At 54.4% G+C, this 15,989-nt stretch overlaps 1 protein-coding gene across 2 annotated transcripts in view; it reads left to right on the top strand.

Moving 5' to 3' along the window:
- The window catches only part of GALNT14 (polypeptide N-acetylgalactosaminyltransferase 14), a 208,248-nt gene extending 193,059 nt beyond the window's left edge, over positions 1-15,189 (top strand). Inside the window, exons 12-15 of one of the 2 annotated variants that reach the window (XM_045979482.1) lie at positions 3,214-3,297; positions 3,757-3,901; positions 13,378-13,497; positions 14,608-15,189. In XM_045979482.1, the coding sequence (XP_045835438.1) occupies positions 3,214-3,297; positions 3,757-3,901; positions 13,378-13,497; positions 14,608-14,766 (508 nt within the window). In that variant the 3' untranslated portion in view covers positions 14,767-15,189. The remainder of the gene's footprint in view (positions 1-3,213; positions 3,298-3,756; positions 3,902-13,377; positions 13,498-14,607) is intronic. The other variant, XM_045979483.1, reaches the window with a different exon arrangement.
- Positions 15,190-15,989: the final 800 nt, after the last annotated feature.

Raw genomic sequence — 15,989 nt, 5'->3', positions numbered from 1 at the left:
GCTACTTGCCCTGATCACATCACCGAACCGGGGACATGAGGCTCTAACCACTCTTGTCCGATCCCCAAAACCATATGTTGCATTCTCCGCCACAGAACTGATCAGAGAAAAATGGAAATTCATCTGTGTTAGCATCTGATTATTTGGAGGGACAACCAGTGGCTTTTTGTCATGCTGATGTTCCTGTGCCAGACTAAGGCTGGGGAGTGGATGGGTTTCTGCTGCCTACACTGCGTAGGAGGAGCCCGTCCCTGCTCCAGAGGATTAAATCAGACTCGGCCAAAATGGCTCATGTCTCTGAAATTATAACTCCATGCTGTCCCCCCCAGTTCAATCGCTCAGAACCTCACAAGGCATTTGTCCTGAGCCCTCATCAAACTCCCGGCCCACTGACCACGGCTGTGTGCCTCCTTTTCCTCACCTCCCTCCATCTCTCCCTCCCCTGCTTGGTTTTGGCTCCCTTGCTTAGAGAGAGAGCTTAAAAGACATCATCATCTTCAGATCTTTGGCCCTGTTGTGCATCTGTCAGCTCCTCAGGCAAAGTTTTCTCAATCCTGGATGCACCTGACTTTGTGCCTTTCCCTCCCCTGTGCACAGGCTGCTGAAGGTTCTGGAAAGTATCAGCAGGTGCTGCTAACACACCGTGGCCATCAGGCTCAGGCAAGCCCTTAGTGGACTTGTCAGTCATGCTGCCTTTCCCGGCCGTCATTGTCCCCAGTCCCCATTTAAAACTCTCCTGTCTCCCCGCCCCTCCCCCCAAGTCCACCCGTCACTCACGGCAGATGACACCTGTTTTATAGCTGAGAGAGATGGCATTGATTTCCCGAGACAAACCGACCTGGAAACTTCGCTCTCTCCGCCCCACTCTTCTTCCATCTCCTGAGACAGGTGTACCCCCTGCCGTGTTAGACCAGCCCTCCACTTGTAATGGGGACCACCTTTCATCTGCATTCATTCCTAAATCAACACTCCCTCTGCCTGGATTCCTCCTCTCCTGCCTCCTGGCTCAGGGCTTCTTAAACTTTAATACACACAAATCTCCTGCGGCTTTTGTTAAAATGTGGTTGCTGATTCCCTAGGGTTGCATTTCCAGGAAGTTTCCAGGTAGCATCCTGCTGCGGGTCTGAGGGCCTGTCTGGACAGAGCAGAGCTCCAGGCCAGGCCGGGGCTTCCCAAACTAGCCTGCACACTGCAGTCACCCAGGGGGTTTCGGAAGCTATGGGTGCCACTCCCAGAGAACTGCTTGGGTCTGGGGTCCAGCCTGGGCTGGAGAATTGTTGATAGGCAGCCCCCCGCCTGCACCCCCCAGGACTCTGATGTGCAGCCGATGTGGGAACCGCTGTTCTAGGAGACCCTGCCCTCTGCTTCCTCATCCCTGATCTGTCTTTGCTAATTCACGGTCCCCATCAGTATTTAAACTGAGTCAGGGTCTCACATCTTAAAACTTAAATGATTTAAAAAGGAATAGGAGGGAAGAAAAGAAAGTGTGCACTGTGGGGAGCTCATGCCCTGCCTCTCCTGAGTGTGCTTGGAGACCTTCCCTGTCCCTGGGAGCCCCTTCCTGACCACGATGACAATGCCTACAGTCTCCGCCTGCCTGGTCCCGTTGTAGCCTCACTTTTCTCTCTCCTGCTGTGTCTGTGGTCCCCCTGAGGGTCCATCATCGCTGTCTCTGTATTGTGCATTCCCCCTGGCGTTCACCACCGTTCTGTGCTGCTGACTCTTGTCCCTGACCTGGGCCTCTCATTCGGAGCCGCAGCCCCTTCCATCCCACTGCAAACTGGACATCTCCCCTTGGACACCTCCCAGGCTGCTCCAGCTCCAATCCTAAAGGGAACTCAGCCACGGTGCTTCGAAATATGCTCCCCAGCCTGTCTCCAGGGACACTCTTCCTTGTGTCCTCTGGCCCAAGTCACAGGTGTGGGTGTCGACCTTGACTCTTCCCTCCCCCACCTGCCCGTGTCAAACAGCCCCCGAGCCCTGGTGCTGCGGCCTCCTCCATGCATGCAGCGCCAAGGTTTTTGCTAAACACTGAACATTCAACTCTAAAGAAAAAAAACTGACATCATTCTTCGGCTCATGCTGCTTTGAGTCTGGTGAGGAAAGGTGGTTAGCGCTAACTAAGAAGCCCAGTGTGGGCTGGAGGAGGTGAGGCTGGCCGAGCAGGGCCGGTCCTGTGGGCTCACCCAGGAAGGACAAGGTGCAAATGGGGTAAGGAAAGTGGGGGCGGTGGCAGGGATAAATGGAGGGACTTGGACCTGTCCCTTCTCTCCATTCCGCCCCCCACTTCCCTGCCTGAGAGCACGACCAGCCGCTGGCTGTCTGCAGCCCCCTCCCACAGCTCTCCCTGTCTCCAGCCTTGCCCTGCCAGACCCATTTGTCCCCAGTGAGATGCTCTTAAAGTTCAGATGACCCCATGTCACGCTTTGCTTACGCCCAGAATGTACATACATTCATGCGTGCACACAGCTCAGCCTCGCGCAACACTGTTCTCTGTTGTTCAGAAGCCCACCGTTGAGCACAATGCCCAGCACACAGTAGGTGCTCAATAAATACCTGATGAGTAAAGGTGTGACTGGGCCCCAGAACCAGCCGCAGAAGCTGATTCTTTGAGGGTGGGGTGGGCAGGAGTGGTATTCTTTGGCTGCAGAAGCCGAAGAGAGCTTTGTGGGTAAGTAGACTCAAGGCCCCAGTGGTGGGGGCGCCTGGGTGGCTCAGTGGATTAAGCCGCTGCCTTCGGCTCAGGTCATGATCCCAGGGTCCTGGGATCGAGCCCCACATCGGGCTCTCTGCTCAGCAGGGAGCCTGCTTCCCTCTCTCTCTCTGCCTGCCTCTCCACCTACTTGTGATCTCTGTCTGTCAAATAAATAAATAAAATCTTTAAAAAAAAAAAAAAAAAAGGCCCCAGTGGTGAATCACTGACAGACACACTACATGTTCTCCTAGCCTTGTTTTGAAAGAAAAGTAAAACATCCCTGAATTCTGTGTTTGAATGAAAGCACAAACCCTCCCTGTCGGGACCACACCATGGTGAGCTCCTGCTGCGGGCTTCCGTAGCTCTGCCTGGAGCTCTGGAACTCTCCCTGGGTGAGTTTCTCCATCACGCTCGGGAGAGACATGGGCACGGCCTGGGCTCAGCATGTGCATTTGTCTCAGTCTCATCCCTGCCTCTGACCTGTCTCTCTGTGTCTCCTCCGCCCCGCGTCCCGCCAGCATTGAGAGCAGACTGGACCTGAGGAAGAATCTTCAGTGCCAAAGCTTCAAGTGGTACCTGGAGAACGTCTATCCGGAACTCAGGTAGCCACACTGTCTTCTGACTTGTCAGGAGAGGCCCTCTGCTGACTGGGTCTGGACAAGGGACATCCCGTGGCCAGCTGGATACAGGGGGTTAAGTATGGAGAGGTCTGAGGACACCAGTTGGTTCCCCTTATTCCTGAAATCAAAGGAGGAATTAAGTTCATCAGTAACTTAAGGGCTAGAAGTTTGCTGAGGGAGGGAGGGCTGGAGGTTAGCAGCATTTCACAGCTGCTGGGGTTTGAGTCCCGGGTATGACCTGAGGCTAGTGCTGTCTCCGCGCCAGGCTCCATCTGCCGCAGTGGCTCCTGGATCTCTCCTCACTGCCTTGTGCCAAGAGGCAGCCACCACCCCGGGCGAAATGCCCCTGACATCCTGAGAACCCTGCCTCTACCTCCCCAGGGGCTAGTGTCACTCAGCCAAAGAGCAGTTGGTTCTCACATCTCTGTGTCTTTCCTCCAGAATCCCCAGCGATTCCTCCATCCAGAAGGGCAGTATCCGACAGAGGCAGAAGTGCCTAGAGTCTCAAAGGCAGAAAAACACGGAGACCTACAACCTCAGGTTAAGCCCCTGTGCCAAGAACAAAGGCGAGGATGTAAAATCCCAGGTACGTACGTAACAGGCTGGGAGTGCGAGAATGTGTGCGGGGACTCCGCCTCCACCACCTGCTTTTATATGACATCAGGGGTTCATATAAACATTTTATATGCTTTCATATTAACATCAGGTGTCCTGTTATACCCAGAGCCTAGGCACAGAGCAGGAGAAGTACGACTTCGCCTCACTCTGGGACCCGCGTCACTCCACTGGGTTTCCGGAGGTGTCAAGTTTCTCTGAAGGACAGAGATTCTCCTGCAATCCTCTGTTCTCTCTCTTTTCTTTGCTGGCTCCCCTGCCCCACTTTCATGGGTTCGTGGTGAGTGTTCACGAAGGTTCTTAGGTCATTGTTCTTTTCTCTGGAAATGGTGTCTTAGAGATTTTATCCAAGCTTCCAGCTTTGGCCGCGTCCTCTCTTTGTTTCATCGATGCACAAATCCTAGTTTTCATCCCTCCACAAATTGATCCATTCACTCCATAACCATCTCTGTTCTCTGCTCACCATGAAGACATGGAGAGGAATGGCTGGTTCGCAGGTCTCTGTGGGCCCTCGGGGGATCGAACGCAAGAACAAGCAAGTAAGCGGCTGTTCTGTTAAACTCTGTCCTGGATGGAGTTCAATCCAGGCTGCTCTAGAAGGAGTGAGAGACGGTCTCCGTCATATGCATGAGAGTCAGGGACGTCTTCCCAGAGGACTTGATAATGAGCTGCATCCTGAGAAAGGAGTAGAAATGGACCCTGTGAGGAGGGGGAGAAGGAGCAGCCCAGGAAGCAGAGCACGCGTGAAGGCCTGGGCTGGGGCTGGGTGGCCAGCGCGAGCCCATGGCCACCACAGCATCGTCTGTGGTTCAAGTAGGTGGACGGCTACGAGCAGCAGCCTGGCACCACAGCCCCCTCCCTGTCCCACTCCTTCTCTCCGTGTGACTGTCTTCACCCAAGCTCCACAGTTCCCCCCCACTGTCTGTCCTGGCTCCGTTTTCTCCTGGTCCCCATTTCTGCAGGTCCCTGTCCCTTCTGCCCTCAGACTCCCCTTCTTGGACCCTGCCTCCACTCCTCCCTGCCTGGTCAGCCTTCCTCAGCAGTGGCATTGGTGATGTTTTGGGCCGGATTGTTCTTTGTGCGGGGGGCTGTCCCTGCTCCGAGGCCCACCTAGCAGCATCCCCAGCCTCTGCCCCCCAAGGAGCACCCCACACACACCAGCCCTGACTAGCAAGCTGTCTCCAGGCTACTCCAGACACCCCAGGACCAATAAAACCACCCGGATGGGGTGCTTGGGTGGCTCAGTGGGTTAAAGCCTCTGCCTTCAGCTCAGGTCATGGTCCCAGGGTTCTGGGATCGAGGGCTGCATCAGGCTCTCTGTTTGGCAGGGAGCCTCCTTCCCTTCCTCTCTCTCTGCCTGCGTCTCTGCCTACTTGTGATCTTTGTCTATCAAATAAATAAATAAAATCTTAAAAACAAAACAAAACAAAAAAAACACCCCGACTGGGAGCCACCATGTTAGGTTCGAACCCCAGCCTCTAGTCCCTGCCCCTCGTCCCCCTGCCAACACATCACCATCCGACCATTGTTCTCCACCTCAATACAGCCTTTGAGGGCTCCCTGTGGCCTCCCTCAGAAACACACCCACAGCCTGGCGTTCAAGGCCACCCAGCCCCGGCCTTCCACTCGCAGTGACTTTTCCCAGACCCGTCTCTCAGCTCCAGCAGGACTTGGGAGGGGCTGCCTGAGCTGGACAGGAAAAGGGGAAGGCAGCAGAGGCCTTGGTCTGGCATTAGGGATGGCCGCAGGCTAGGAGCGACACTGTTTGCTCAAGCGGCATTTTATAAATCGTTGTGAAGAGCTGAGGCATGTCCCTGTCTTCTGAAGCCGTGTGTGGGTGCTGTTCATAGGAGATCCCAACGGCCAGAATGTTGTCACCCCCCGATCCCTGGAACAGAAGCTTGCTCAACCTGCCTTCAGTGAAGCAGTGGCTTTTGGTACTTAATGCCTTTGGCTGCACAAGGAAGTGGAAGGAGGAGCCATAGGATCTCTGGCCATCAGGGAGGGGCTCTCCAGTCTCCAAAAGATGCCAGGCCTTTATTTGACTGGAGAGTAATAGTACCCATTGCACCTGACCTTCCAATGGCACAAGAAAGGGGAGAAAAAGCAGTCATCTGTGGGAAACTAAGGGTGATCCTAGTAACAGTCTTCAAGGGAGCCAAGAGTCCTTTCTAGATGATAGGGCCAAGCCATCACTCCTTCTCGCTTTGGAGAGAACAGCTGGGTTTGCGCCGCAGGAGTGTAAATTCTGGGAAAATGGAAGAAGACTCTGAGATCGATGTTCCGCCTGCTTGCACAGAGGACAGTGAGGGCCCACAGTGCTCCTGGCCCCTGGCTGCTTGTGAGGGGACAGGGAGGGGCTGGGCTAGATTAGACTCAGCCCCCTTCTAAAGCGGCCCATGGCCAACCGCGGGGCTGGGATGTACGTCCAGGTTTTTTGAAGGTGTAAACCCGCTTTAGACAGATAGGAATCTACATAACTATTTCAGCTGGAATAATCCCCGAGTGCACATGTGTGTCCATGTGCGTTTACACATGCGTGTGAGCGCTACACCCTTGGAGGGCTGACCTGTTTACCTTTCTCGTTCTTTCAGTAGCTTCCCCCCTTCCGGCATAAGAAAGTCCCGTCTTTGTGCTCACCAGCCCTTTCTGCTACCACGGTCGGGCTCCAGGAGTTCTCTCTCTCTCTGACCCTGCTCTGCCTTCTTGGTTCCTCCTATATTTCGTTTCTCCTCTTGCACAGCCTCTTGGCCTGTCCAGAAGGGGTCTCGTCTGTCCCTATGAGAAAGGGAAACGAGGGTCACACCCCATGCTGGACCTGGGGAGGGGGCAGGCCAGACAGCAGGCCCCTCCCTGACATTGATGGGAACTGGGGAAGAATATGAATGGAGGCCCACATTCTGGACTCCTTACCAGAGCAGAGTGGAGGTGGGGTGGGGAGCACACACAGCACCGGCTTCCAGCCTGGGCCTGCTCCCCTCTACTTCCTGTCCCCCCACTCCCGGCCTGCATATCCACCTTGGTCACTCTCTTCTAAATAGTCCCCTTTGGGCCCAGCTGTGTGTAGTAGGGACTCAGTCTGCCTCTGGGAGGACTGATGCAGAGTAAGATGTACACGGATCCTGCAGTCCGGTCCAGGCAATTTGGGTGGAGGATTCCAGGGTTCCCAGATATCTGGAGTAAAAGAATACCACGGGGTTCAAGCCAAGAGCTCAGAGTTGTGCTTCCAGCTGGCTACGTGGTCTCAGGGGTGTGTCTGCTGCCGGCAAATCGGTGTCCTCATTGCTGAAGGGAGACCATCAGACCTCGGCCTCGGATGCGGGTTCACGCCCCTGCCCCACCCCGAGCCCATCCATCCGTGCCCTGCCTTACTTCTCTTTCTTGGCCCGCTCGTCAACCTTGGGAACAAAATGTTTAATCTTGGTGTGTACGGAAGACGGAAGACGGCGGCAGACTCTTGCCTTGGGTGGAGTACAAGAGAAATGCATCATCAGTTTGCAAACCCGCTAAGCCCCAGAAGCCTCCAGGTTAACGAGTTTCCCCTTAACTTTATTGGATTCTCTGGGAAAATATGTGTGTGAAAGATGGAAGGAAGACAGGTGCACCAGTCTCACTGCTGTCCCCAATTTAAAGACAGGGAGAAAAACAGGAAAACTTCACAGTGTATTCATCTACCTGCATTCCGGGCAGTTTGGGCTCCTGGCTCGGGAAGGATGCACGTGGGCGGCTGGACATTTGGGTGGGCGAGAGAAGGTGGGCCTCCTTCTCCAGCCCCAGCAGCCACTCCCCAGCTCCGCAGCAGGACCCAACGACAAATAACTGGGTGTGGGTTATTAAAGAGTATTTTTAATTTCTTTTTATTTTTTAAAGATTTTATTATTTATTTGATAGAGATCACAAGTAGGCAGAGAGGCAGGCAGAGAGTAAGAGGAAGCAGGCTTCCTGCTGAGCAGAGAGCCCAATACGGGGCTCCATCCCAGGACCCTGGGATTATGACCTTAGCCGAAAGCAGAGGCTTTAACCCACTGAGCCATCCAGGTGCCCCTGGGTGTGGGTTTTTAATCATATGCATATAAAGTGTATCCTGACAGTTTGGGGCGAAGGGATAGGATGAACCAGAAATAAAAGACCCTGACAGTGAGTCCAGCAAAGGTCCCAGTAAAAGACAGGAAGCATGTCTCTGAGCCCGCCGGGTCACCCTGCTGCCGCTGGTCAGCAGGGAGAGGCAGCATTCTATGTCTGTGAAACTGACACTGTCCCCAGCACAGCTGGTTGGTGTGTTTACATGGTCCTTTGGGAACCGAGTGCACCGAGAGGCTGGCTGAACTAAAGTGTAGCTTGCTTCGTCTCGTTCGTTCCAGACACGTGTCTGAAGAGGGCTGCGGGGGCGGGTGTGGCCGTCAGTGTGACCTGAGATCTTCAAGGCCAGCGGTGGCCCCAGATGCTGGCCCCAGGTCCAATCTCACCAAGAGGCCCATGTTCATAGTCAACCATGTGGTCTGCTCCTGGCGTTGCCCAGACTGACCCCTGCTCTCTGTTTCCTTCCATGAAGTCATACTCGCCTCCCAGGATCACCGTGTGAATGTGAAGCATCTAGAACCAGAGGCCCTCAGAAATGAGCTGGTTTGCCCATCTAACCACAACACACCCAGCAGTTTTGCTTGGCATTGGGGGTCTTTTCCCCGTCGGGTGTAGTTCCCCACACAGAAGAGCGCATGGACGGGGAGCTCACCACCATCAGTAACTGACTCAGGCTTCTGTGTTCATGAAAACACAGCCCCTGCCTTCTCCCCACGTGTGAATGTTTGTCCCTCAACCAGGGCTCCTCCCACGTGTCACCAAAGCACTGTCCCCAGAGACTGCGCCAGAGCCAGCCACTGACCTGCGGGTTCCACGGGCCTCATCTAGGTTAGTTATCGCACGGCCCCCTGAGCCCTGTCCTGTTGGCCCTGCCATCTCACAGATGTGGTAAGCGAGGCTGAGAGGCGGACCCATGCTGCCTGGGTCAGACAGGAGGAATGGCGGGCCTCTGCTTCCAGGGACCAGGCCCTTCCCACGAGGCAACGGTGTTTCAACCCCAGCACTGTGGGCGTTGATACCGGATAATTCTGTGTTGTGGGGACTGTCTGTGCACTGTAGGGGTTTGCCAGCGTCTCTGGCCCCACCCATTGGGTACCAGTAACACAACACCCCCCTCTCTGTCATAGTCATCAGAAAATCATGCCTCCAAACCAAACAAATGCCTCCAAACATTGGCACATGGTGGGTGGACAGACGGATGGACGGATGGTTGGATAGACAGAAGCAAGATCAGCCCAGTCGAGAGCTGCTGCCCCAGGCTGGGTGCTTGTTGCCTATTAGTGGTGGCCTGGGCCCTTCTTAGGTCAGCCCTGTGCCTGGGCTCTGACTCCTCTCACACCTGCCTCTTTCAGAACTTGGCTCCTTCAGACATGTCCTCTTGAGACCATTTTTCCTCTCTGCTGCTCCGTCCAGTGGACCCAGCCAGGCTGGGTGCTGCGACCTGCTTCATCCCAGCCCTCAAGGCTGCAGCTGGATGGGCATTGCCCTGAGAGAAGTCTCCTGCCCCCACCTGCCAGGCTGCTCCCTTCTCTACACGCAGGGGCTGTCCTCCAGAGACTCCCTCTAAGCACAGAAGGCCCTTAGCCTGCCCAGCCTGGACCACCCCGCCCCATCATCGGCTCCCCTCTTCTAGGGCAGGGGCAAAGGAGCTAGAGGACTAGGAGTGGACCTTCTCCTCAGCCCCTTACTGGCCTGTCTGTGAGAGGGTGAGGCTGCCCACGCCGCCTCTGGGTTACCTCCCGTGGGTATGGCCGTGTCTGTGCGCTGTGGGCAGGGGAGGGCTGCGACTTGGCCAGACCCCCCTAATGAAGCCGTCAACCCATGGCCCAGCGTCCACTGTTCTCTGCCAGGCCAGCCTGAGCAGCGCCTGCTACCTTCCTGAATCCATTTCTGACTCTGGGATTCATTTAATAAACCCATTCATCACAGGCCGTTCTGGAAGCCTGACAGGCTGCAGAGTGGGAATCGGAAAACCTCTCGTCGCTCCCTGCCCCACCTGCTTCTCTGCTCTGTTCTGCTTCCCTCGCTGCTGTCTTGCAGATGTGGCCAGAGAGTGGTGTTCCGCTGAGAAATTGTGAGGCCGAATTAGTTCACTGCCAGTAAAGCACCAGCTAATGGAAAGTCCACTTGGTGTAGAGGCTTCCATCCCCTCTCTCTTCATGAGCGCCTTGTCCCCTTGGGGATCTTGAGGTGATTTCTTCCGAGCCCAGCCCCAGCCGGGTACCATCTGCGACTCTTCCCGAAAGGCCTTAGTGGATGGCGCGTCTCAGATGTCAAAAGAAGGACCGCTCCCCTCCCACCGTCACAGCACCCCCAGCACGTCCATAAAAAACATAAAAACATGAAAAAAGATAAAAACGAAAACATAAAAATATGTTTTTATAAAAGAAATAATGCCAAGATGAGATTTTCAGAAATTGTGATATATTTCAAGTTTTTATGTTTAATTAGTTAATGCTTTTAACATAAAAAAAAACCAGAGCCGGTATACTGTAGTAATCACAATTATTACAGGATTTATTTTTTAAATGCTAATTCATGGCTCACAGCAGCTGTGTGGGGGGTAATGGTTCAGAGAGATGGACCTTACCTTCTTGCCACATCTCTGACTGTTTAGGCTCATTTCTCGGCAATGGCAGAGATCTAAACCTGAGGCCAGTTGTATGTTGGGCCTGGGCAGTGGCTGGCTCCCTGGCAGACCCGCCCTTGGACTCGGGCCTGGGCTTCGGGCCTCTCTTGCCCCTTCCCATGCGGAATTCTCTGGACACGCACCCAAGACCGGCTCCCACCTTCTAGATCACACTCCTGAAGGCCAGAATCCCCCATCTAGTTGGCCCTTGACTGATATCAGGCTCTGCATGGATCTCCGGGGGGCAGACTGTGTCCCTAGCACACACCTAGGCCAAAGTAGGCTTTTAAAGGGGAGTGGCCAAGCGAGCGTGGGTAAGCGTATAGGGGAGCTGGTGATGGCCATGGAGCCAGAGTGGGGAGAAGAGGGGAGCAGGCCCGGGAAGCCAGCTGTGTGTGCCCCTCTGATGCGGAGTCCGTAGAATGGGAGCCTCCGTTCATACTCTTCCCCAGCGCTCACCTGTGACGGGGAGGGGCCTGCTGTCTCAGCTACCCCCTCCCTCGTCCCCCACACAGGGTGTGACCTTTGTTCCCAGTCTCGTGGGGCTGCCATTGGGAACTGGCTGGCTCTCCGCTGTGGAGGTGGAGGTGATCTATAGTGTTCTTGTTTACAACCCAGAAGAGGGAGCTCGGGGACAGGCATTACCTGTGATTAAACTGGGATAGAAGGAGCTGGGACTCTGGGGGCAGCAACAGCAAAGGAGCCAGAGAGCGTCGGTCGGAGAGAATTGTATAATTTCTGTGAGCCTCTCGTCGTGCAGAATGGGAACGATAATGATAATACCTCTTTGGGGGCACCTGGGTGGCTCAGTGGGTTAAGCCGCTGCCTTCGGCTCAGGTCATGATCTCAGGGTCCTGGGATCGAGTCCCGCATCGGGCTCTCTGCTCAGCAGGGAGCCTGCTTCCCTCTCTCTCTCTCTGCCTGCCTCTCTGTCTACTTGTGATCTCTCTCTGTCAAATAAATAAATAAAATCTTTAAAAAAATAATAATACCTATTTGGGATTCTTACAAAGGACAGGATTCTTATGAGGACTAAAGTCATCTGTGCTAAGCCCCTAGGACAGTGCCTAGTCATAGTCAGTGCTCAGGAAATGCTGGCCATCGTTAACAAGCTCATGATTACTGCATCACCTCTGTGCACACAGACGCCTCTCCCTTTCAGTTAATCCTGGAGGGAAGGAAATGGCATGCATAGCATGGTGATGTTCAAGTCCAGAGGAGAACTTCTTGATACGTCCCAAGGAGTACATTTCATTACATTTGGTATTAAAAAACTTAAATAGATAGAGATGGAGAACTAGATGGAAGAGTAGCCTGTAGCCATCCCTGGGCTTCAGGAATTCTCAACTCACGCCAGTGTTTTATCCGTCTGTATTTCCATCCCCCACCCCCCTGGGAGTGCCTTCTGGGTCTAGGTCTTCTCCCAACACTGGCAGTTTGAAAAGGGACATGAGAATACACATGCAGGACGGTGGCTCCCCCGGGCGGGTGGCACCATCCAGGTGTCAGGGACAGGGAAGGTCCCAGATCAGGAGAGGCAGGGTTCTGCATCCAGGTGGTTCGGTGAGGCAGCAGAAAGTTGCATGCCTGGGGGCAAAGAGGGGGACAGGCCAGGGCACAGAAAGACATCAAAGATGTCACCAGATCGTGGAAGTCAGGAGGGGTGCGGGGGCCCGGGGGGGGCGTGCTGCCGTGAGCTAGAGAATGTGCAGAATGGGGGCACATGAACAACTGTCAGCTTACGGGACACGTGGGCCTAGAGCATTTTTCATTCTTGGGCCAAGGAAAAATAGCTGACTGCCTGGTGCAGAGGCTGAGGGTCAGCTGGCCAGCAGGCGTGGAGTGGAGAAGGTGTCCAGCCCTTGACCGGTCCTCTCTGAAGCTCCCCCCAGGGTATCCAATTCACCAGTCACCTTCTTTGTCCCATGATAAGGCTCCTACTTCACAGCCTGGGAGAGACCTTACGGAGGCTTCCATTTTTGTCCTTCTGACCTAAGAACTCGAAATACTTTGGGCTCCTCAGCAGCTTGTCGCTCTCTGATCTCCGGCATCGCATGAGAAACATTCTTTGTAACGACCCTCAGATGAAATGCCCCTTTCCTCTCCCCACACTCCTTGTCCATGGATTTTCTCAGCTTCCCTCCCTGCAGTGGCTCTGGGGCCCAATGTCCTATTCTCCTGGAGTGCTGGAGTGCACACATCTGCGGGGATCATTTTCTGTCCCGTGACCTGCTGTCCCTCTGCTCTTCTTCCATTCCCTCCCTTGGCATGCTCCCTGTTACCTTTGTCCGGCCATCTGCCTCTTATAATAACACTCCTGTTCTCATGCCACTGACTGGACTCCTTTTCAAAGAAGGGACCTTCTAAAGACAGCTGGGGGTGACCTGCCCGGCAGCTGCTGGCACTGTCAAGTGTGGGCAATAGACATGCATCCAAACAGAGAAACTAGAGACCCCATAGCTGGGCTGGAGCATTGTTCAGGCTTCCCCGCCTCAAGCCCAGAATTGTTCAGCAGCCCCCAGAGGTGGCCTGTGTGCCCAGGTTGGTCCCCTTCCCAGGTGTGGGGATGGAGACTTCAATGGGGGCATGATCTGGGAGTCTCTAGCTAGTGGGTCCTATTTTCCAAGGTGACCTTGGTGACTGTCTGTTCCTGCTGGGACCTCCAATGCTTTTTACTCTAATTCTCACATAGTCCCAGTCACATCCTAATGTGAACCTTCTGGCCTCTTCCCCTCCAGATATGGGCCTTCACATACACCCAGCAGATCCTCCAGGAGGAGCTGTGCCTGTCCGTCATCACCGTGTTCCCGGGCGCCCCGGTGGTTCTTGTCCTCTGCAAGAACGGAGATGACAAGCAGGTGAGAGCGCGGCGGGTGCCCGCGGGGCGTGGTCGCCTTCAGTGACAGGCAGTCCTGTGTAGGTCCAGGTCTCGTGTGCAAGACCAGGGAGAAACTCTAGAGGTGGAGGGGCTGATCAGAAAGAGGCCCTTCTGGTTAGGGGACGAGGGCAGGGGCACCAGCAGCAGCGGTCAGCTTGGCCCTGGATGCCTGTGGACCTGGCCGGGCCCCAGCGGGCATGCGCACCTCGTACTTGCCTGTCCAGTGCCGACACCAACCTGGCATCCCTGAGCAGGAAGGCATAGGGGCAAAGCCTTCAGGACCACTCTGGGTGTGCCCTGTGCCCTGTCGGGCCCAAGCTGTTGACCCCATGCAGTCCCCTGCCCATTGGGTGTTGGTATGAGAGAGACAGACATTCAGATGCCGTTGTCTGGCTCACCGGCCGTGTGACTCTGGACTTGGTTTCCTTCCTCTCTGAATGGAGGTGACGAGGCCCACCACACGGGGCAGCTCTTGAGACAGATTAACGGAAGTGGGCCACTGTCCCTGCGCTATGGTGGCTCCCCAAACCATGTTTGTCCCCTCCTTCTTTGTCACGTGAGGTAAAGTCTCTGGGGGCAGCAGCGCAAGACCCCTCTCTCTGTTTGGGTCCTTTGTGTGCCGAACGGCTGTGGAGGAGTCCAGGCTGCTGGCCTCCGGTGCTGCCCAGAAGCCCCACTGCCCTCCTGCGCCCCTCCCCCGCTTGCTCCCACATCTTCCCGACGTGCAGACACTGAGCGCACATCATTTCTTTGGTTGTTCCCATGACTCACGTGCTTCCCGTTCTCTGGCCTGTTGCTTGGAAAGTTATTACCTTCTAATGAGTTTTCCTACCAGACATATTGATTTTGCTTTTACTTTTTTATCCAAACGCAAAAACCAAACCAAACACCAAAACCAACAATAATACCTGGAAAAGCAATTAGTTGCAATTTTATTCCTCCATGAGACCGTGAAAGTCAAGTCTCTGGGCGACCTTAGCCATGTGCTGTCAACATGCCTGATTGTTCTGGAACTCCTGACATCATGGGTAGAACCTGGGCCCTTAGCCAGAGAATCCTGGTTCATGCTCTCTCCTCTCCATCTTCTCAGCAATGGACCAAGTCTGGTTCCCGCATCGAACACATAGCGTCCCATCTCTGCCTAGACACGGACATGTTTGGTGATGGCTCTGAGAATGGCAGGGAAATTGTGGTCAACCCGTGCGAGTCATCACTTATGAGCCAGCACTGGGACCTGGTGAGCTCTTGAGGACCCGAGCCGGAACCCGTGGAGCTGTGCGTGCCGTTTCCCCGGATGCCAAGCAGACTGGAAATCAGGCTACAAGCAGCCCACAGCTTCCGTAGATGCTCTGAACTGGGAGGTGGAGGCAGAGCCCCCGGACAGGAGCAGATGTCTCAGGGAGGATGGAGGAAGGGATTGTAAGCTAAGTGGGGCTCAGAGACAGACCCCTGTGTTCTCCATGCTGTTCTGTTCCAGTCCTGGCCTGGTCGGCTCCTTCCTGGGATCTGGGGAGAGAGCTCACATGGGGAGTGTTTTGCTGTTCCCTTTCCTATAGAGGAGGCCAAGGAGAAAAGCATTTTTTGTCAGGAGGCCGGGACTAAATTGAGAGAGAAAGAATAGAGGTTGTTTTCAAAACAAATAAAGGAACCTTGGAAGTTTTCTCTGTGCATCTCATTGTTTCCACTAATGTTAGTACGGCGCTGAGCTGAGTTTTCCATTCAGAGGGGATGCTGGCTGCCATGACAGGCCGTTGTGACCTTAAAAGACACACAGCTTCTCTGGCCCTTCATCTCTCAATACGTCACGTTGGGGAACAGGAGCAGATCCATGGTTCTTACCCAGGATTACAGTCTCTCACCTGGAGAAATCATGTCTGTTCAGGGCTCCAGGTTCCTGCTTCAGGAGATCCCAGTGAGGTCCAGACTCCTCCGCTGATTCTTTCTTTTTTTTTTTTAAGATTTTATTTATTCGTTTGACAGAGAGAGAGATCACAAGTAGGCAGAGAGGCAGGAGGGCTGGGGAGCAGGCTCCCCGCTGAGCAGAGAGCCAGATGAGGGGCTCAATCCCAGGATCAAGTGTGCTTACCCATAATCTTCTCTACAGGTTGTATTTGTTTGTACAATCTTCCTATGACCTTCTTTAGTTATGATTTGGCTCTTTTGTGGGGTTATTTCATTCCCTGCTATGAAAAGGAAAGGAGGCCATGGAATAGACAAAGACATCTACCGAAGAAGAGGATCGAATGGCTCCTTGAGCTATGTCCACAGGGTTTAAACTGGCCTTGCAGAGAAGAAGGAAAGTCCAGATAGGTTCAATAGCACCCCTCCCGTGAGTAGGGGAAACAGGCACCATGCTAAGACAACCCAAGGACCCGATGTCCTCACCCATTCTTGGTCTCCCTCTGTGTACTCTGCCTGTCCTTGAGCTCCCTGGTGGCAGCAAGGCTGTCTCTTGCCTTATTCCCACCACTG

Source organism: Meles meles, chromosome 15 (assembly GCF_922984935.1).
Source record: "Meles meles chromosome 15, mMelMel3.1 paternal haplotype, whole genome shotgun sequence".
NCBI classification, from domain to species: domain Eukaryota; kingdom Metazoa; phylum Chordata; class Mammalia; order Carnivora; family Mustelidae; genus Meles; species Meles meles.
Note: the sequence above shows the minus strand (reverse complement) of the source record. Positions and strands in the feature narration are given on the sequence as shown.